The following is a 21,407-nucleotide window of genomic DNA, read 5'->3' on the forward strand; positions in this document are numbered from 1 at the left end:
TGCAATAGTTTTGAGAAAAAATATAGACAATCGATTACAATTTAGAAATCCATAAAGAAAAAATAATCTGATTGTATTTCAAAGGCTCATTACCATAATAGCAGCTGGTTTAGAGCAAAATACTCTAACACCCAAATAGCCAACAACAGTGCCGCCCAAGCATCGTGCAGGTCCCATTAAATGGCCAGCCGAATTGTGTAAAATCCTTATAGGAGTAGCATTTTCATGTGAAGACATTCCCAACTGCTTTGCAATCGCTTTGTTGTCATTCTTGCTGTAAACTTTCCTTATCTTTGCTAACGTCAGCTGGGACATGGCGCGCGCGTTGATGCCAAATACCACCTTTTCTTCGGGCACTAAAGGGGCTAAAGGTTCCATATACTGTCCCGGAGGTAACGGCGCTTGCAACGTGCCCACGTAGTGCGGTCCGAGTTGATATATTATTGAAACGGTTTGCGCAGACAGTACCTGAATGTAAAGACATATTGTCAGTAATTGTTTGTGTTGTGATTCCTTTGTACTCGTGACTGTCCGAGAACGTATGGTGACAAAACTGTTGTAGTGGCAGAGACATGAGTTATGCCCCCTGTTCGCACTCAGGTAGAGCTTGCCAGAGTGCGTGTGTGGTCTGTGTACTCACATCCTCCAGCAGCAGCGCGGGTCCCTGGCGCCACAGCAGGCGCGAGTAGCGGCGCCACTGCGGCGGCGTGCCCAGCACGCAGTACACGCTCGACGCGCCCGACAGCGTCGCCGCGCCGCCGCCCGGGTTCGCGCTCACGTAGTGCAGCTTGCCAGAATGCATGTGCTGACCTACGATAAACACAGCCATACTCGTTTGGGTGTAAAGTCTAATATTTTTTTTTCCCTAAAATATAGAAATGTATAAAATAGCTTAACGACGAAATAACTTAACTAAATCGTAATAATAATAATATATAAGTGTAAAAATGATTTACCGTCCAAATACAGCGAGAAGGATGAGTTCTTGAGCACAGCGCGGTTGAGCACGAGCGCCAGGTGATGCCACTGGCCCTCGTGCTGCAGGTCGGGGCACCACACGCGCGCCCCGCACTCGCCCGAGCCCTCCGGCTCCCATTCACCTACGTCTGAAAATATTCAAACAAATTGTTAGATACACATGTAAGAAAGAAATAAGGCTTTCCACTAGAATATGGACGCGCTGACAGGCACTTTTTCGCACGCTCAAGGAATGCTTTAGCTTAATAATAATATTATCGGGCAGCCGCCTGCTTGAGATCCATCTAATTCTAGAGAAGCCTACCTCGGACGAATTGTCTTACAAAATGTCACACTATGTTATCTAACCTGAGAATGGAAATGAAGTCGCACACAATACCTATTGCCATTTGGTCTGTGATAAAGGGTGAACATAAAACACAAAAAAATCTTACTATGCGGTACCAAAGTCTCCTGTGTGGAAACAATGATAGCCTTGTCTCTGGCCGAGAGCACCATAGTCAAGCAGACAAGGTGTTCGTCGCGCGTGTTGTTGATGTTTCGCACTAATGTTAAGAGACGCACGCAGTGAGGGTCCGTGCGCGGGTCCGAGTATTTCTCTACGCAGATCCATGTTGAATAACTCAGTCCAGTTTGCGGGGGGAACACTCTGTCACCTAAACGTTAGATAAAAATCAGTAAATTTCTAATAATCTCATTATTCCGGTCGACAATAAACATAAAAAAAATAGGACATCATACTAAATCACTTTTGAATGAGTGTAAAATATTTTTAAAACAGCAATAGATTCATAAATTTTGGCCAATAGGAACAGTTCCACAGTAGGTATAGAAACAAGCAAAATTGCATTTAGTAAAAATACTTCAAGACGCAAACAATGAATCGACAATGTTATAAATCAATATGATAATCGTTTAATAATCAGTATTATAACTACTTATTACAGAACAGATATAATTACCTGAGCCAATCCCGCCCAACGTAGCATTATCTTGGGTCCCAATAGCATTTAAGTTTGCTGACTGCGGTGCTATACTCGGCATATACAGACATCCAAACCCTTCCGCAGACATGTCAAATTCGACGAATGGTGGTAAAGTGCAGGAATTTTGTGATCTGTGCAAAATAGTTTAGCATTAAGGTCACATTATATAATACAATGACAATGACATTAAAGATTGGATGTCTAATGAACGCATGGACCAAGGACGAGAATCGGTTATGATATTAGTGACTTTTAAAGGTGTCTGTCAACCGCTTAGATGATAAACAATGGAAGATAGTAAAACTGGAAAATATATAAGAAACTTATTGAATGTTAACACAATATAATGTCAACAAAACTGACCTGTAATCCCTTGGCGTTGTCATGGACACTAATGTTTTGATTCTGGTAAGAGGCACAGGTCCGCCAGGTTTGCAGGGCTGGCCTGGTTCAGGAGCAACGCAGTTTAATGGATTCCCCATCCGTAAGAATTCTCTGTTAATGAGGCAACAGTAACAAAATTTTTTAAAAACAGAGGAATATTTAGTCTTAATTAGAATTTAATAATTTTAGCATTATAGAAAAAAAAATCAATCCTTCTGTTTGTTTGTACTTACTGTCGCTTAAAATTGCAGCGTAATTGTCAAAAATACTCTCGGTCAGCATTAGCGCCGTAGATGTAATTTTGTATGACCATTATAATTTGGATGTACTAAAACTAAGTTGTGAAAATGCAGAATCAGACAAGAGAATGGGGGATGCTGTGGGCGCCGCGTTATGCTTGAGCTACTCCGCGCCGCGCATCACCTGGTGGTGGTGTGGTGGTGTAGTCGACGTGTGGCATACCTGAGCTCGATGGGCCTGAGCGCGTGCGCGGCGAGTCGCTCGAGCACGTACATGGCGGGCGCGTGCAGCGGGTGCCGCTCGCTGGAGGCGCCGCGCCGCACACGCCCAGCACCGCGCCCGCCAGCCCCGCGCCGCACATCACCTGCTGGTGGTGTGGTGGTGTAGTCGACGTGTGGCATACCTGAGCTCGATGGGCCTGAGCGCGTGCGCGGCGAGTCGCTCGAGCACGTACATGGCGGGCGCGTGCAGCGGGTGCCGCTCGCTGCGCAGCGCCGCGCCGCACACGCCCAGCACCGCGCCCGCCAGCCCCGCGCCGCACATCACCTGCTGGTGGTGTGGTGGTGTAGTCGACGTGTGGCATACCTGAGCTCGATGGGCCTGAGCGCGTGCGCGGCGAGTCGCTCGAGCACGTACATGGCGGGCGCGTGCAGCGGGTGCCGCTCGCTGCGCAGCGCCGCGCCGCACACGCCCAGCACCGCGCCCGCCAGCCCCGCGCCGCACATCACCTGCTGGTGGTGTGGTGGTGTAGTCGACGTGTGGCATACCTGAGCTCGATGGGCCTGAGCGCGTGCGCGGCGAGTCGCTCGAGCACGTACATGGCGGGCGCGTGCAGCGGGTGCCGCTCGCTGCGCAGCGCCGCGCCGCACACGCCCAGCACCGCGCCCGCCAGCCCCGCGCCGCACATCACCTGCTGGTGGTGTGGTGGTGTAGTCGACGTGTGGCATACCTGAGCTCGATGGGCCTGAGCGCGTGCGCGGCGAGTCGCTCGAGCACGTACATGGCGGGCGCGTGCAGCGGTGCCGCTTCGCTGCGCAGCGCCGCGCCGCACACGCCCAGCACCGCGCCCGCCAGCTCCCGCGCCGCACATCACCTGCTGGTGGTGTGGTGGTGTAGTCGACGTGTGGCATACCTGAGCTCGATGGGCCTGAGCGCGTGCGCGGCGAGTCGCTCGAGCACGTACATGGCGGGCGCGTGCAGCGGGTGCCGCTCGCTGCGCAGCGCCGCGCCGCACACGCCCAGCACCGCGCCCGCCAGCTCCCGCGCCGCACATCACCTGCTGGTGGTGTGGTGGTGTAGTCGACGTGTGGCATACCTGAGCTCGATGGGCCTGAGCGCGTGCGCGGCGAGTCGCTCGAGCACGTACATGGCGGGCGCGTGCAGCGGGTGCCGCTCGCTGCGCAGCGCCGCGCCGCACACGCCCAGCACCGCGCCCGCCAGCCCCGCGCCGCACATCACCTGCTGGTGGTGTGGTGGTGTAGTCGACGTGTGGCATACCTGAGCTCGATGGGCCTGAGCGCGTGCGCGGCGAGTCGCTCGAGCACGTACATGGCGGGCGCGTGCAGCGGGTGCCGCTCGCTGCGCAGCGCCGCGCCGCACACGCCCAGCACCGCGCCCGCCAGCTCCCGCGCCGCACATCACCTGCTGGTGGTGTGGTGGTGTAGTCGACGTGTGGCATACCTGAGCTCGATGGGCCTGAGCGCGTGCGCGGCGAGTCGCTCGAGCACGTACATGGCGGGCGCGTGCAGCGGGTGCCGCTCGCTGCGCAGCGCCGCGCCGCACACGCCCAGCACCGCGCCCGCCAGCCCCGCGCCGCACATCACCTGCTGGTGGTGTGGTGGTGTAGTCGACGTGTGGCATACCTGAGCTCGATGGGCCTGAGCGCGTGCGCGGCGAGTCGCTCGAGCACGTACATGGCGGGCGCGTGCAGCGGGTGCCGCTCGCTGCGCAGCGCCGCGCCGCACACGCCCAGCACCGCGCCCGCCAGCCCCGCGCCGCACATCACCTGCTGGTGGTGTGGTGGTGTAGTCGACGTGTGGCATACCTGAGCTCGATGGGCCTGAGCGCGTGCGCGGCGAGTCGCTCGAGCACGTACATGGCGGGCGCGTGCAGCGGGTGCCGCTCGCTGCGCAGCGCCGCGCCGCACACGCCCAGCACCGCGCCCGCCAGCCCCGCGCCGCACATCACCTGCTGGTTGCGTTCGCTGCGACAACATACACAACTTCATTATCACAACTATCATAAAAACACACACATATACATTCTAAAAAAGACCTCCACTACTCTCTGTGAATATAGTACTGGTTTCTTTAACATACTAAGAATTATTGACGTATAAATTATAGTGACTGAATTATATTAAAAAAAAAACATATTATTCATATTTAGGGGCGTGGTGTGGTTATCGGGCTATCCCTTTCTTACGCATGAAGCGTTATGGTCGGTGACACTCGGCGACGTCAGAGTTTGTTCGCAGTACCTTCTAACAAGACTCTTGAGCACGTGAGCAAGATAGTCCCGGAGCGCGCGCGCATGCGCCTCGTGCTCGTGCGGGCGCGGCAGCGCGGGCAGCAGCTTGGCGAGCACGATGACGACGCCCGAGTGGATCACCCACGCCTCGCCGTTGTTCGAGCCCACGCTCAGGTTGAGCGGGGCGATGCGACCCGCTGGCTTCGACTGTAATGGGACCTATTTTAAAGACACATCATTTACAACACTGTAAGGTGATATAATTAATGGACTATTCAGAGAGCTTTTAGTTTAAACTTTAAAGATTTTACAATAATAGCAGAAGAATTTCTAATTCAATAGCACTGTAGATATTAATACAAATACTCACTTCATTAATTGCTGAACTCTGCCTGGTCAAACTAGGAGACTTAACATTCAAAGATCCACAGAATGTCGGCTTATCAAAGGAATCCAACGCGACATCGTACAAAAGGCGTAACACGATGCAGGCATGAATAAACACCACCGGGACATTATCGGGAAAACTGAAAAAAATTAATAAAAACAGTCTTAACTATTACCAAATTCGATAACATTTTACAAAAAATTATAACTGTATAACCATGTATTAAAGTAATATCCTAAAAAATATGAAGGGTATAAAGTCTTACGTCATTTCTAAAATATTTCCAGTAAAAACTTCATGAAACACTTCGTATAGCTCGGTGTCGCCGGCTTCCGTATCGTTTTGCAACTCCCTATCGTCTGAGAAACAGCCCAAAAGGCGTATAGTGTCGCAAAGCGTTGTCATGCATATCTGAAACCATAATATCAGATAATTATTCATACAAGTGATTTTATAGCAGGGGCCTTATTCTCTATCCCGCACGTCATTTTAACGGTGCGTAACAAGCACGTAACACAACGCATCATGTTTAGGACTATAGAAATTTGGCTTACAGAATACCATTCCACGCACATTTCTCGAAGATAACATGACACGGCCGCGTTACGCGTTTACACTATCATACAGAGTAAGGGCCCAGTTCAAGAAGTTAAAATATTTTTTATAAGTGCATGGCAAAGTGACCCTACTGCACCTGATGGTAAGTGCAATAGAGCCCAATAGAGTTTCGGTTGACGAGAGATGATTAGTCCTCAACAGTCGACAAAATTATGCTGGCCTGATTTGTGTCGTTATTACTTACAATTAAAAATTATACTCAATCTCTTTCTTCACAACTAATAAACGTTGTACATGTCTTGCTACATTAAGTGGTATTTACAGTCAGAGAAAGCGAGACAATACATTGTATAACTATGACATATGTATATAACGTTTATTAGTAAGGCCCTTTATATATGGATGTCAGTACCTCATGGTGAAAAAACTTCGCATTAGCCGGTTCGAATCTCATCGCAGTGCTGATAGTATAGAACACGATATGTATCAACTGCAACATGTCGCGGTCCATTATCTCGTCTCCTTTCAATTTGCCTTCCAATGATATTAGTACACTGGTGACATACACAAAACCGCTCACCTAAAATAATTCAAAATATTTAAGTGTTTCTTTTAAATGTTTTTGATAATTTTAATAAGTTCGAGTGACTTACTTTCCTAAATATGGTTCTTGTCCGATGAGAGTCCCGCAGACAGGCCAGCAGCGCTTTGAGTATGTGTAGTTTGAGACGCAGCGCATCGTTTGGCGCCGCGTGCATGCCGCAGAGTAGAGTGGACATGTCTTCCTCTCCCGAACCACTTACTATCAGCTCTCTTACCACCCCTAAAACAATACATATATTGGTTAACATCAACTCTTACGTTAGTTTTTTTTTGAGAAACAAGATCTATAAAAACATTTTACGCATTACGAGGTAAGAGTTAATACCATTCTTATTAATTATTTACATTTCGGACAAGTCGTAAAATGAAATTATATAACATTAGCTTAGGCCTGCGGCTCCGCCAGCGTAAAAAAAATATTCGGGATAAAAGTACAAGAATAATGTGTATTCCTATTAGTGAAAAAAAGTCTATAATCGGTTTAGTAGTTTCTGAGATTAGAGCATTTTAACAAACAAACTCTTCAGCTTTTTATATAAAATATAGATTCCTACCACTTAATTATAGTAGTTACTCACCTAAGGCTTTGCTTCTACAAGACTCATATACAACCATACCGTGAACACATTTAGCACCGCCACAATCTCTGAACACGTTACAGTTATTCGTGTTACCATTCAGTAGTGCTGTCAGTCCTTCCATCACTAAAGCCCCAAGTTCCTCTTCTTCAGTGTCTACATTAGGATCTCTGATGAGGGAATCCGTTCTTCCCAATTTTTTCTTTCGTTCAGGCGCTTTTGGTGATTCGTTCGGTGCCGCTTCGCTGGTTGTCGCTTCGGGCGTCGATTTAGCTTTTTCCTCGTCTTGAAGTTGTTTGTCTTTTAGATACGCCGCGTATCGGGAAAGGCACGTGACAAACACTTCGAGCATACCCACTTCTCGGTATACGTCTTTGAAAATCGTGTTATGCCTGAAATAAATAAAAGTATTATAATTTTTGCTTAATTGTTTATTAACTAATTAAACGTTGTCAAAACTCCTCAGTCCTTATCAAGACTTACTTTAAAATGTTCAGAAGTGTTTTCATACACAAGATACTGCAACTTCTTGATCTATTAGCTTTTAATAATAGAGAGAGTGAGATCAATTCTTTACAAGGAACAAAATTTAGTTGAAATACAATAAATTCAAGCAATTCAAAGAATTTCTCTTGAATTTCAGCGTTTTTGGTATAGATCCGCTCTGAGAATTGACTGAGAGTATTTTGATTTTCCAGTATAAAATAGTTAGCATTGTCTGCATGGTATACGCTAGATATAGCATCTAATATGGTGCAGCAAAGTGCTGGAGAATTCGATTTCATAAACACCGATTGTAAAACCTGAAAAAAAAAAACAAGACATTTGCATTCATATTAGAATAATAAAATAAATAATATCTCATTTATGCACGAGTATAAAAATGTAAATAGCAGTCGTATAATATAGTCTGGGTCATATTTTTACTAAAAAGGTCAACGTTCGGCTGTAAGGTTAATCGCGCCAAATCTATACTTTGTATTCAATATAGTGGCTAGTCAGACGAAGTAACAGTTTTTCTATATAACTTAATGCTAGGCACTAGAATTTGACATGCGTTATAACTGCTGCTCTATTAACCCAATATAAAGTGAAATTTAGAGATTGATCCTATATAAGTAGTATTGGTACTGGCAAATAACTTCTGCATAATATAAGCATATAAGAAATCATAACATTTGGAAAATTTCCAGTAAGTATTATGCGATATTTGTCAATTCTTAGTCATGTATTATGCAATTAATAAATAATTTAGATATTTAGGAAAAAGTAAAGATCATTCGCGCAAACGATCACACCAGATTGTAACCTTTTATTAAACCTCCATATTTTTATAATCTGTTTGTGTTGTCCATATGCAATAGGTAAGTTATGTTGCAGCTGCATACCTGGAAGGCCTGTACGTTCCTGACGGCCTGGCCGGGCGTGGAGGGCTGCGGCAGCACGAAGCCCTGCAGCTGGAACAGCTCGGTGTTGGCGCGCGTGGGGCGCAGCTCCGAGAAGCCGCACGCGCACAGCGACGAGATCATCAGCACCAGGTTGCGCAGCGCCGCGCGGCCCTCCGACCCGCTCACGCGCTCCTCCTCCAGTCTGCGGGCACGTCTCAGTGAATATCTTGGAACTTGCAGCGGTCGCTTCAAAGCATACATATATATATCTTTCGCCCCATATTTAGCGTACATCTTCGATTAGGTAAAGAACACAAGCATTGAAATTATATTCAATTCATAAACAGTCTTACCCTGAGGTCAAAAAATCAGGCACACCTTGAGTTTCGTGTCTGTGATAAACAAAACAAAATAAGTAAAAACAAAAAAAAACAAAATACGAAAAATTGTAAAGAACATGCGCATGCACAATTTTATTGTGAATAATAATCTTACTTTAACAGAAACTCCGATAGAAATAAATATCCTTGACATGAGCGGAAATCATCCAACAATAATTGACTAACTTCACTGGAATCCTTTAGGAAACAGAACACCGCCACAAACATCTCGACAACCTGTTGAGGATATTAACAATAATATGTAACAAATAAATTATAATATAAAAACCACATAAATAATGTCAAAATGTAAAATGCAAATAAAAATATTACCTCCAAAGGAGTCAACTCTGGTATCCTCTGCATATTTTCTATGCATAATGCAACACATCCTTTATCTGTGAAAGTGGTAAACTATGTTATACTTAGAGTATTTAAAAAAACAACTTGTAAATTTTTTGTATACAAATTAGTAAACAACTGACTCAAACATTTTAAAGTTTCAATCACATCACAAATTATCGAAATGGGGAATACATTTCAATGTTTTATGGGAGACATTGCCAATAGAAAAATACCTTACACAAATTAATAAATACTAACTATGTATGTATTGTACAACAGACTGTGTCAGGCCATGTCTAGACAGAGTCATTAATACTTCAGCGGCAGATTTCCTCCACATGATGTTGTGCGAGGCGCACCACGACGTTATGGCAGAAAATAGTAAAGTGAGATCATCTTTTCTAGCCAATTCCTCGCACGGAAACGGATGACTGCATAATCTAACAAGAACCTGAAATATAGAGAACATAAAACAGTACAAAGTGACAATAATAAATGTAAACATACAACTGAATAACATTTTACTTATATAAATATATTATCATGTTCCTATTTGAAGTTAAAATGAGTTGTAAAAATATACAGCTAGTTATACAATGCAGATTTACTTAACTCATATTATAAATCAACAAAGTATGAGGTTATGAATAACACTTACATAGAGATCACATTTCATTTTATTATAATAAATTATACAGTAAAAACAACTACAAAATACAAGTAAGCATAAATACAAAATTGAAAATTTTTAATTACTGTCAACTTGCACTGGTTACTTGTTAGTTTTCAAGTGGATCACAATGATTCACAACTAGCAGAAAAACTATATATAATTTGGTTTTGATTAATAAAGGGTATTCTTTCTTTGTGTAATTTTTGAACTATAGACAACAATCAATGGCTTAAAGAACTTATTAATACTCCAAAAAAGTTTTTTGGAGTATTAATTTTAGTATAGTAAAAAATTCTAATTAAAGATTTTTATTTATAAATTATTATATTCACACAATTTGCTTTTCAATATGAATATTTACTACATCAAACAATAAAATGCTGTATTTTAATTCAAATGTTTAGCATGTTATAAATAAGAAACTTAATTATATTTGTGCTCTGATAATTATTGTGTAGTTAACATTAATTTCTATGAGGTGGAACAATAACTAAGATTGATTTATTATAAACATTTAATGCCACAGGTCAAATGACCCATAATAATAATCTGATAAATAAAGCAAAATAAGTAAATCTCATTCAAATACAATACTATGCTAATAAATGGATTAGAAAAGTAACAAGCATATTTGACACATAAGAATGTGATGTTTCTTTTGGACATTTGTTAAAAATACATAGTATACCAATAAGACTATAAGGGGTATAACAATGTAGGTACCTGTACAAATATCTTCTGCAATAAAATTCTCCTTTCTCTAGGTGTAAAGTCACTATTACCATCTTGTACATCTGCCTCAGATTCAGGTATTTCAGGGAGATCAAAGAATAAATATAAGCATTTCACTAATGTTGAAGGTATTGCTGCAGTTGTCATGACCTAAAATAGAAAAAAAATTGTTTTTGCCTACATTACACCTTGAACTCAATTTATAACAAATAACTTATTAGTGAGTAAGGTTAACAAAAAAATATGATTGGAAGAATTCTGGCCTGTATAATATGAACATAAACCCTGTTGTAATAATGATTTCTTATATTTACGCGAATGTTAGACATTGAAATTAAACTAATTTTCCGGATTCTATCGCGGTTTTTTGTTTTTTATTTTTCTCCCGACGTTTCGAAGACTTTGCAGCCTTCATGGTCACGGGGGGGACCTGTTGTAATGTTGTTGCTTGTAATGAGAAATATTTATAAACACTGAAGGCATTGCAATGTAAAATTAAGTTTCTGATTTTTGCCAGAAGAGGCAGACAAGCCTAATTAATAATAGTTGATGGTATATTGACTGTGGCAATGCCTGTGACATAGCCAAGTTTTCTACTAGTTCAAAATTAAAGATTCTTTAAAATATAATCAGTATAATTAAATAATCACCTGTATCAATGACTGATCACCAGCTGCTAAGAGATTTAATGTTGACAACAACATCCATCCATTACTAGACTCTTCAGAATTTTCTATTTCTAGAAATTTTGCTATAGCACAGCTGGCAGCTTCAGTGCTTTGGTTGCTAGCTCTCTTTCGTATCTCAGACACCATTAGCTTTGATACTTGCTGGCAGAATGATAATATGTCCCAAAACTTTTCATTCATTTCACTAGAAGGACTAGTACCAAACACCTAAAATATATGGCAACAATCAAATAAATAATACAATATATATAACAATAACATATACCACTGATTGTACAGACATTGAATAATTTAATAAACTTCTACAATTTATTATATTTATGTTAACTTCTTGCCAAACAATTTTTGGTTTAGCGACAATAAATATACTCACAAAAATGTAAAAATTGATTTACAAAGATTCAATAAATTTTACACTTATATTGAAACTTCCAATAATTTACTACATTGTCACATTCTAATGCTGACTTGTGTTTATTTTGTAAACAAAACCAATCATCATACATATAGTATAGTACAACCCATTATTTTTATTTTATTGATTAATTTAAATCTAAAGTCAATTGGTCCAGATGTATATCTTTAGATTGTGATATAAATTTCTCCATTTATTGTATTAGATTGCATATTTTTTTTACATGAATCTATCTGTTTTTTTGATTTTATGTACTTGCCTTACAAAACAGAGGCAGCATATTGTACAGTTTGTCATCTTTTTCAGCATCTGTAAGCGGCTGGGGCGGATGAGTATATTCTGCAAATAGCTTCTTGAGATGCATGAGTCCAAGCTGTACGTGAGACGAATTGGACCCTTCGACATTCTCCGAAGATGCCGAAGAAGTCGCCCCACGCAATTTGCGCATTAGGTTCATTATAAATGATTTTTAAAACTCTTTTGTTTACGCAACTAACAGCATTTTGATTTGATTGTAAGAAAAAAATTGTGCTTTATTTTATAATGGGATTACACACTGTAAATCAATTTTTAAAATCCTTTTCTTTATATCCGCGAACATCTTCCTACATGTTTATTTTCAAAAACAACTACTAACTACGTAACAGATTTTTTCCATGCCACGAAAGGATTTTTATTTTCACTCTTTCTGTAAAATTGATTTATTTTCAATAAAATTTATACGCCCACACAGCACTGAGCACAGTACCAGACCCGTTTAACTCGGCGAAAAAAAGTAACACAATAGCGATGAGCAGCTATCTCACTTTTCACGATTTTTCCATACATTTAATGAATCGTTCCTTAAATGTCTCCTTCTACACAACGTCCTTTATTAGTGTGTGTATTATAGTATAAGCTGTCATTCGATCGCAAATAAGCGTCTCTAATCTCGGATTTTGAAACGACGCGTAGCGCCATTTTTTATTGTGATTAACCTTTAACCGCTGCTTTGAAATTGAATTTTCCGTTGCAATTCGCTATTTTGATTTGAAGGCGGTTTTCATCTATTTATTATCTAATTATAGTGCTTTATTGTGTGTGAATGTTTTTGTAAACAATATATTATAAAAGCAATCATTTAGTGTTTACCAGTTTAAACGTGTAATTGTTTTCTTCGTATAGTTTGGTTTATTTGATAATATAATGGTTTATAAGTGCTCTGTTCCCGGGTGCAGTACTCGAGGCCGAGGTATTAAATATTATAGTGTGCCGTTCACAAATAAAAAAAGGTGGGAAGAGTGGTTAAGGTTATGTCCATTTCTACAAAATTATCCTCCTACTAAACGCGAAAACATTCGTTTTTGTCATAAACATTTTATTCCCGAACATATAAAACAGAATCTAAGATTAACACCTAATGCGATTCCTTTAGTAAACTTAGGAAATACAGATAAATATAAAGTCACAAACCGAGATTTGATATTAGAAATTGAACCCACTAGTAGCATTACTGAATAGCATTGCTGCTATTAAGTCATTAATATCAGATTCTAATGCTGAACTCCTACGTAGTAACAAATATACCAATGACACCTGTTATAAAATCGGCCCAAACCAATTGTACCATATCTATGATGTACCTTATTTATTGAAATGTTTTCGCAATAATTTTCAGAAAAAATCCTACTCATTGGCAACCAAAGGGCAAAGTGGGAGTATATTAAGAGACTTTATAAAGTGGATGGTTTTGGTGGCAGAGCAAGAAGCACCAAACTTACTGAGAAGCACATAAATCCAACTTCATATGACAAAATGAAGGTAAATAAATATACATTGTTCTATCACAGTTTTGTTTACAAGTCTTGACTGATTAATAAAAGATTGAAATTCTCCCCTTATTTAAGCATGATTATTGTACTTTGATAATTGCTCCTAATATACTTTTCAATATTGACATTATTAAAAATGACCCTTATACAAACTCTAATTGGCCTAACTGGCATCATATTTATTGTGCTGCTTCAAAGAATAATGCATCAACTCTAGGCATAGGAGTTTATCACCTACAAATTAATATTATAAAAAAAAACCTCCTGGACTGGATTTATTTTATCGACAGCTGCCATAACAGTTGATGACAGGTCAAATAATGCCATATGAATAGGACTGTGCTTATGAAAACCTTTTAGATCAGCACAGAATAATTTATGTTTTTCGAAATATGAGTAACGAGCAGTTAGTCTGTAAATTACTTTCCCAATAACTTTTGAAAATTACGAATTTTTGCTATAACAATAAAAAAACATTATAGACCTATAATTCTTCATATTACTTTTTTGGAATATATACACAAAATTATTCCTGTAAATATTCTCTTATATAATAATATGTCTTATCAATTAAAAGGTTTTTAATTTAAGTTTAAATATATCTATGTTTTCTATGTTTACAATACAACTTGTAATTTATTATATTATATTCTTGGACCCATGCAGATAACGCTCTTATCTAATAGAGCTGTATTGTTAGGTGGCATTTTTATTTCGTTTGCTATAATATTTAGTGTACATAATATATGTAGGTTTCTTTTTACAAATATTGAAATTTCGTATATAAATAAACTAGTTAATGTAAGAATTTTTCCTTAAGTTCCTTCCAGTTTTAAGTTGCAGTACACCTGGAGCCCTAAAAATCGTATGGCTTCTGCCTGTAAGTGATAATTTATAGAAAGCAATTTAGTTGCTGACCTATTCTTGAAAAAATAAGATGTTTTCTTTTAAAGTAATTTATAAATGGTTTTCTGTAAGCCAATTCACAATGTCCTCTAATGCCTTATTTACTCTAGCCTCTAGTAATGACTGAGTTTTCTCAGAGAATATTACCGTACTATCATCAGGAAATAAAATCATATCATCATTACTGATCCTTTTCCTTTCATGTTTCCAATAAATCGTATTCTGTGTTTAAAGTAACCACTTTCCCCAACTTGAAATTGGCATAATGTACAACAATTGTCATAAAAAAACCTTGATATAATATGTTAAATTGCCATATTCTTGTGAAAGTATTGGCCAGAATATAAATTTCTTTGGGCCATTTAATCAAATATCTTTAAGCTCATAACAGATTAAATAATCATACCATGATTAAAATCGTTCATTTATTAATTTACAAATATATTATTTATATTATTAACATTTCAGGTCAAATTTGCAGCCCAAGTTTTTAGCCGGCAAGTGGCTACATCACTAGGAATCCAGATGAAGTCTCTGCTATCTCTCCAGGATCATGATTACATAAGTTTAAATAAAGACATTGGAAATGGTTTGTTCACAGCAGAAATTCTTCTTTTTATAAATAATTTGTTTGATAGTTTAAATGGTTTTGGTCATTATGGGAATAAGTTAAAACATGCTCTTTCATATAATTCGGAGTACATTGCATTCTGGAATGATGCTGTGAAAAAGCTAGCTTCAATGCGCTTTGACGCTTCCAATGAAAGGGAAAGGAAGCCTTTATCACTGAAGCATTTTGAACATAATATAAAAACAATAAAACATTTGTGGTCAGATCTGCTGAGAATTGATGGTGTTAAATTTTCAAGTCTTAGACGTCTTAATCAAGATCCGATAGAAAACTTTTTTGGTCAAATAAAGGCACATGGTAATTTTACTACAAATCCTAATTGTACTCACTTTGTATCGGCTTTTAAAACCTTGTTGATTAACAACATTACTACCGGTAAATCTTTATACACTAATTGTTCTGATGATGATGACAAAATGTTGGGAACATTAAACATTTAGTCAGCCACCAAAAATATGGTTCATACACTGATAGTCTTCAATGTAATGAAACTAACTTTATAGAAATTTCTATACCTAACGAGAATATATTCCAACATATGTCTGTACCATATATTGCTGGTGCAGTTTGTCGTTTTTTGATGTCCAATTTGACCTGCACAGATTGTGATAATTGTACAAAAGCACTATTATCTCAGAGAGAGTCTAATGTAGATAGGTTATCTTATCCTTCTAATAATTTTAGTCAAATGGTCTGGCAGAGTATTTACATTATTGACAAGATGATGCCTTTCTTTGCAGTGTTTATATTTATTCTGAATTTAATTTAATAAAATATATTGACACTACTTGGTACAACTGTAATATTCACAAAACAGCTGTTATTAAAGCTTTTTGGTCCTGCATAGTTAGAATGCAAGTTAAGCAGTGGTGTATTAATTTTAATAATAGAATGAATAATATTGATTCAAGGCCTAAAGATATAGAAATGGAAACTCTAATCCGTGAGAAAGTCACAAAAGGATTGAGTTATAGATCACAAAGAAGGCGTAGTTCCTAATCTCACTTAATTAAAGTTCTTCATAGTATTTTGTCCACAATTATTACGATTTTTGCAAATGAAATTGATGTTTTTTAAAGTGTATTACCCACATTTTTGTGGTTTTAAATTAGCTATTATGCTTTCTGTTTATTGTATAAAATCATAGTAGTTTATAATAATCTTCATTATGGTGACTGTTAAGCAAATAGTTGTTAAAATCTTATATACATAATTATGCTTGTACAACCTAAAATGAGCCTACCAGATAATTGTCAAGTAAATTACATTTCTACAAAAAGTAGTATTATGTGTATGTTTCCCAAATTGTTCATATTTGTATTGATTTACATTGTGCAGAATTAGTAATTTTACCTTTAATTTAATATTATATTTTCATTATAATGTATCCAACATTTTTTGTATTTTGTAGCATTTTTAGTAGCAAATGTGCCATTATATGATATTGCAAAATGTTAAATTATGCATGGAATGCTTTTCGTGAGAGAATAATCATATTCAAATAAATTCTTAGTTTTGTGTTTTTAGATTAGTTATTATACCTAATGCATAGTGTATAATGGTGAATAGCTTAAGTATGTCTCCTTATATTGTGTAAAATTATAGTGCTAGTCTTCACAATTATCTTCATTTTGCTAACCGTTAAGCAAGCCGTTGTTAAAATCTCATATGCATAATTATGCTTGAACACGGTAAAATAAAAATGTTTATGTTTCCAAAATAGTTCATATTTCTATTCATTTACTATGTACAAAAATATTATTTTTACCTTTTTATTTAAAATCATGTTTTCAATATAAAATATCTAACATTTTTGTCCTTTGTAGTAATTTTTCTTACAAATGTGCCACTAGTCAGTCATTGTATTGTCATTATTTTTAATTTTATGTAAATTGTTATTGTTAAATTTATATGCAATCCAATTTTGTGTCTTGTATGTTATTGTTGATTTTATATGACAAAATATTAATAAGTGAATGACAACCAAAAAATCATGTTGCATTTGCCTTTATAATATTGAATTGTAATGATGAAAATTAAAATTATGTTGGTAAATGTAAGCAGCTGAACGGTGTGCACTATTTATGTATTTGCTTTATGCCAGTCCATGTTTTAATCCGTGCACCACCTTATATAAGCTATGTGACTACTTTGTATACAACATCTATAAAAAAAATGTGGTAATTGATGACAAAAAAATAAGCCCGGAGTTCCTTTCTGCCTTTCTTCTTCGGGTAGTCATCTCTTAGGTAGCTAGTGAAAGGCTGGTGGGTTAGCTAGGTAGGGGCCTATATTATATTCTTCGACGGCGAAGATCGTGATGCATTCCTTTTATTTTATTAAGATTATATCATATACCTTTTGGCCCGAGCTGACTTCTTTCGTTTTTTTATCCTTTATATATCAATTATTTTTTAAATTTTAGCTTCTGTAGTGACTTAGTTGTTTGTTCATTAATTTATTTGATTTGTTTTAAACGTATCATAAGTACAGCAATAACTTTGTTTACCTATATTTTATTTTATTGAACAGAAAATGCGACTGCAATTTTAAGTAAAAAAAATATTTTCGCTGGCTATCGGTAGATTCTGAAATTATGGTAAATTGGGCGTGAAAAGTAATGAAAACATTACTAATAAATCTTTATATTTAGATAAGAAAAGTTGTTTTATTTTATTTGTCAATATTTTAAATGGGTCAACACGTGACACAACATTTACGCCGTGTACTCACTGTAGAAAACCAATAACCGATTTTTTTGTATTAGTATGAAACCGGCCTAAGCACATCCCTAATTATTTAAAAATCGGTATATTCGGAAAAATATCGATTTTCAATACGGCTACGTCTCTAGTACTACGGCCATATTTAATTTTCAACATAACCTGCGTGTAAGTGAGAATAATAAGGGTCATAGGTTTTTCACACGGGAAAGAAAGAGAGTTCCAACTATTAATGAATTAATTGTATAACATAATATAGACATGGAACGCATGCTAGTGTGGGTTTCCTTATCGTGTTAAAATCAATGTATGAAGTTAACCGTCTCTCTAGTTTATTGGTCTCTGCACAGTACTTTCATGTTCTTGATTTTTTTGTGGCTGTCATTCCTTTGAACGCAGTTTCTTTATCATCAGTCTGTCAGTCAAATTGTACGGAAAATTTCAATAATTCAGTCCAAAATCTTTTAAAATTTCAATCTTCCAGTCTTGAAATGTTTTTTAACATTTGCCAATATTTTTTCTTTAGAGAATGCAACATTGAAGTAAAATCGATTGTTGTTAGTAACGATGGTAAAAAATTGTGTACCTAGGTAGGTACCTATTTAGGTATTTTCCATAATAACCTATCGTAAATAATAGCTAGAACATAGATGTTTTTCTTGTAAATAATTTTTGTGCTATCCGAAATATGTTGTGGGGTAAATGTTTATTTTTCTACCCATGTGATAATATGCAATCTTCACCCTAGGAGGGATTCATGCAATCTTCCTAAGTAAAAAGTGTGTAATTCTCACTTCTGCCTATTATTAAAATATAATATAAATTATATCTCTGTATTTAAATACATCCACACTAAAATAGTTTGTGTGTTATTTTATTGGCTTATAAGCATAATAACTTCATATTGAGCAGTTTCGTTTCGTGCCTTTGACACCATTGGGAAACTTTAGGTTATTAATTGGAATTATCGGCGACCATTTATCTAGAAATTGTAGTTTTTTTTACTTCAAGTGTTTCAAGTACATATGAATCTATGATATAATTTTAAATGATAGACGATTTGAACCGCTATCCATCTGGGAACACTGATTTGGAATTTGACTGATGACTGATGACAATCACAGATTAGTACTTGACAGAGACAAATGAACTAGGTACTTTGACTCTACTGTTGTCTGCTCAGAACAATGACAAGCTTGTCTTGTTCTGAGGTTGTCTGTCCTGAACCCTCTACCAAAGAGAATTATAATATATATGGAAACTCTACCCTTTAAAAAAGCTCCAGGTGTTAAGAAAAATAAGTTATAGCCTAAATTTTGTATTTACTCCAAAGAGATTTACTCCATATTAAAATGCCCGAAGATAGAAATCTAGTTTTGTGTTACAATCGTGGATGTGGACAAATGTTTGATCCTGCCAAGAACGACAAAGGTATTCTAGATTTTTCTATAACCCATAAGAATAGGGTTCTAACACCATTCGAAAATCGGAAAATGTCCTGTAACTTTAGTATTTTTATTGTTTTTAGATGAATGTCGCCACCATCCCGGCTCTCCCGTATTCCATGACGCCTACAAGGGATGGTCGTGTTGTAATAAGAAGAGTGTGGACTTCACAGAATTTTTAAACATCAAAGGCTGCACAGTAGCCAAACATTCTAACGTGGTTTGTAAAATTACGCATTTTAAAAATAAAAAAATTGCTTTGAAATACTAAGCATTTATCAGATTTTCCAAAATTAAAAATCTTATTTCCGTACTTATTTACTGACGAACGATTTTCATGTAGTTTTAAGTATATTTTTATATTTTAAACTTCCTTAGAAACCTCCAGAACCTGAAAAGAAATCTTTAGACAAAGAGTTGGACAAGAAGGAAGTGATTGAAGTGAGAGCTCCATTGGTAGGCCCACAGCTAGCGAGACCACCATTTGATTCACCCCTAGTGCAATTGGAATGCCGGATAGCTGACTCGTTGAAGGAAGCTGTACAAAAATCTGTACAAAAAGTCACTACTGCTGATGATGGGTAGGTTTTACTTTGTTTTGATTTAATATACTTTGTAGCACATAAATCTGTCATGTTTTTCAACATGCAACATTATTATACAATCATATTCAACAAGTATAAAACTCACGTAAAATAGTTATTCCAAAGGTTAGTGAGTCACAAGAGTAGATAATCATGTCAATAATATAGTCAGTTGTAATTTTATTATACTTTTATGTACATAGTCCAATAGATAATTGGTGTCAATCAAATTGTATGCTAAAACTACTCTACTAGGTGAATGATATGCATTTTAATTTTTAGCAATATAGCTATTGGCACAACATGCAAGAATGGAGGTTGCAGTACGGCATATGAGGGTCCACAGACAAATGAAACAATGTGTGTGTATCATCCGGGCTGTCCAGTCTTCCATGAAGGTCTCAAATTCTGGTCATGTTGTCAGAAACGAACAACTGACTTCAACACTTTCCTCAGTCAACCTGGTTGCACTACGGGTGCACATAAGTGGACTAAAGAGGTAAGATAGTTTTTAAACTTGACCAGACATTTACTTTCAATAAGGTTATTTATATTCCCAATAGGGGAATTGAATTAGCTTTCAAGTGTGCTCATAGTCTTCTATTACTTGAATTCAACATTCATTAGGCCTGAACTAATAACTCTTAATTAAATACAATGTTTAAATATTTTTTTCTTGTGTCTAAAATCCAGAATTTGGGTTACAGGGTACACCTGCTGGCACTGTGAAATGTCGTTGGGACTGGCATCAAACACCAGAGCATGTTATTGTCAGTGTCTATACCAAGAAATATGACCCAACACAAAGTTTTGTCAAATTGAATCCTATTCGCCTTTACACAAAGTTGGTTTTCCATGAAGAAGGGGATGCTGTGTTTGAACTGGACCTTGAATTAAGAGGAGTAAGTAAATGTAATGATTATTACTTCTCAATACAAAAAAAAAGCGATACCAAGTTTCCCCATTATAGTCTTCTAACTTTAAAATACATGTAAGCAAAAATGTTTCATCATTTCACAAATTGACACTTCCTTCCCTTCATCGAATAGCTTGAGGTGCACTTGAGTATACTTATAATTAACTGTTTTTTATTTTTATTTCAGGTAGTCAATGTACAAAGCAGCAGTGCTTCAATGTTAGCAACAAAGGTAGAAATAAAACTAAAGAAAGCAGAACCAGGTGCTTGGAGCAAATTAGATTTCCCGAGGACAGAGCCCAAAAAAGAAGTATCGCCGGCACAGCCAGTCCAGGAAGTAGAAGATGACTCTGTGGACTTATCATCAGTAGAAACCGTACAAATAAATAAAGTGAACATTTCTGCCGAATGATGAATAATTAGTAATATATTAGTTATTTTCGTTATTCAATCTCAGTGTAAGATAAACTTGTTTTGATTTTTATAAAAAGATGAGACTCTGCATTAATAAATGTATTGTAATGCAATGTAAATTTTTATTTTAAAATTTTCTTTTTAATACCTTGACCTTTGCTTTAACCCACT

General features: G+C 37.7%; 2 protein-coding genes and 1 long non-coding RNA gene across 3 annotated transcripts in view; 2 read left to right on the forward strand and 1 right to left on the reverse strand.

Moving 5' to 3' along the window:
* Nucleotides 1-13,431, reverse strand: part of LOC115440468 (WD repeat and FYVE domain-containing protein 3) — a 32,849-nt gene extending 19,418 nt beyond the window's left edge. Inside the window, exons 1-22 of the mRNA XM_037442528.1 lie at nucleotides 12,066-13,431; nucleotides 11,353-11,598; nucleotides 10,694-10,852; nucleotides 9,556-9,748; nucleotides 9,286-9,350; nucleotides 9,068-9,189; nucleotides 8,926-8,964; nucleotides 8,573-8,774; nucleotides 7,668-7,987; nucleotides 7,185-7,576; nucleotides 6,657-6,826; nucleotides 6,416-6,583; nucleotides 5,711-5,856; nucleotides 5,428-5,584; nucleotides 5,068-5,264; nucleotides 4,633-4,791; nucleotides 2,328-2,459; nucleotides 1,941-2,095; nucleotides 1,413-1,634; nucleotides 957-1,106; nucleotides 641-810; nucleotides 94-468 (exon numbers count right to left, since the gene is read on the reverse strand). Of these exons, the coding sequence (XP_037298425.1) occupies nucleotides 94-468; nucleotides 641-810; nucleotides 957-1,106; nucleotides 1,413-1,634; nucleotides 1,941-2,095; nucleotides 2,328-2,459; nucleotides 4,633-4,791; nucleotides 5,068-5,264; nucleotides 5,428-5,584; nucleotides 5,711-5,856; nucleotides 6,416-6,583; nucleotides 6,657-6,826; nucleotides 7,185-7,576; nucleotides 7,668-7,987; nucleotides 8,573-8,774; nucleotides 8,926-8,964; nucleotides 9,068-9,189; nucleotides 9,286-9,350; nucleotides 9,556-9,748; nucleotides 10,694-10,852; nucleotides 11,353-11,598; nucleotides 12,066-12,263 (4,137 nt within the window). The 5' untranslated portion in view covers nucleotides 12,264-13,431. The remainder of the gene's footprint in view (nucleotides 1-93; nucleotides 469-640; nucleotides 811-956; nucleotides 1,107-1,412; nucleotides 1,635-1,940; nucleotides 2,096-2,327; nucleotides 2,460-4,632; nucleotides 4,792-5,067; nucleotides 5,265-5,427; nucleotides 5,585-5,710; nucleotides 5,857-6,415; nucleotides 6,584-6,656; nucleotides 6,827-7,184; nucleotides 7,577-7,667; nucleotides 7,988-8,572; nucleotides 8,775-8,925; nucleotides 8,965-9,067; nucleotides 9,190-9,285; nucleotides 9,351-9,555; nucleotides 9,749-10,693; nucleotides 10,853-11,352; nucleotides 11,599-12,065) is intronic.
* Nucleotides 13,432-13,439: 8 nt separating this feature from the next.
* Nucleotides 13,440-17,816, forward strand: LOC119190505. Its single transcript, XR_005112946.1, has 2 exons — nucleotides 13,440-13,606; nucleotides 14,992-17,816. It is a non-coding gene; the product is annotated as an uncharacterized LOC119190505 (long non-coding RNA).
* Nucleotides 17,817-19,047: 1,231 nt separating this feature from the next.
* LOC115453975 (cysteine and histidine-rich domain-containing protein) lies at nucleotides 19,048-21,349 on the forward strand. The gene is made up of 6 exons (XM_030182713.2): nucleotides 19,048-19,308; nucleotides 19,406-19,542; nucleotides 19,701-19,903; nucleotides 20,189-20,405; nucleotides 20,614-20,808; nucleotides 21,010-21,349. Exons 1-6 carry the CDS (start codon nucleotides 19,230-19,232, stop codon nucleotides 21,232-21,234), a joined length of 1,056 nt encoding a protein of 351 aa, XP_030038573.1. The 5' UTR covers nucleotides 19,048-19,229; the 3' UTR covers nucleotides 21,235-21,349.
* The last annotated feature ends 58 nt before the right edge of the window (nucleotides 21,350-21,407 follow it).

The sequence above is a fragment of the Manduca sexta genome, chromosome 24 (assembly GCF_014839805.1).
Source record: "Manduca sexta isolate Smith_Timp_Sample1 chromosome 24, JHU_Msex_v1.0, whole genome shotgun sequence".
Lineage (NCBI taxonomy): Eukaryota > Metazoa > Arthropoda > Insecta > Lepidoptera > Sphingidae > Manduca > Manduca sexta.

Bases quoted from the DNA above. Each gene is read 5' to 3' on its own strand.
- LOC115453975 (XM_030182713.2), top strand. From the start codon at position 19,230: ATGCCCGAAGATAGAAATCTAGTTTTGTGTTACAATCGTGGATGTGGA. The intron at 19,309-19,405 runs GTATTCTAGATT...TATTGTTTTTAG, and splicing joins TCCTGCCAAGAACGACAAAG to ATGAATGTCGCCACCATCCC. The intron at 19,543-19,700 runs GTTTGTAAAATT...AAACTTCCTTAG, and splicing joins TAGCCAAACATTCTAACGTG to AAACCTCCAGAACCTGAAAA.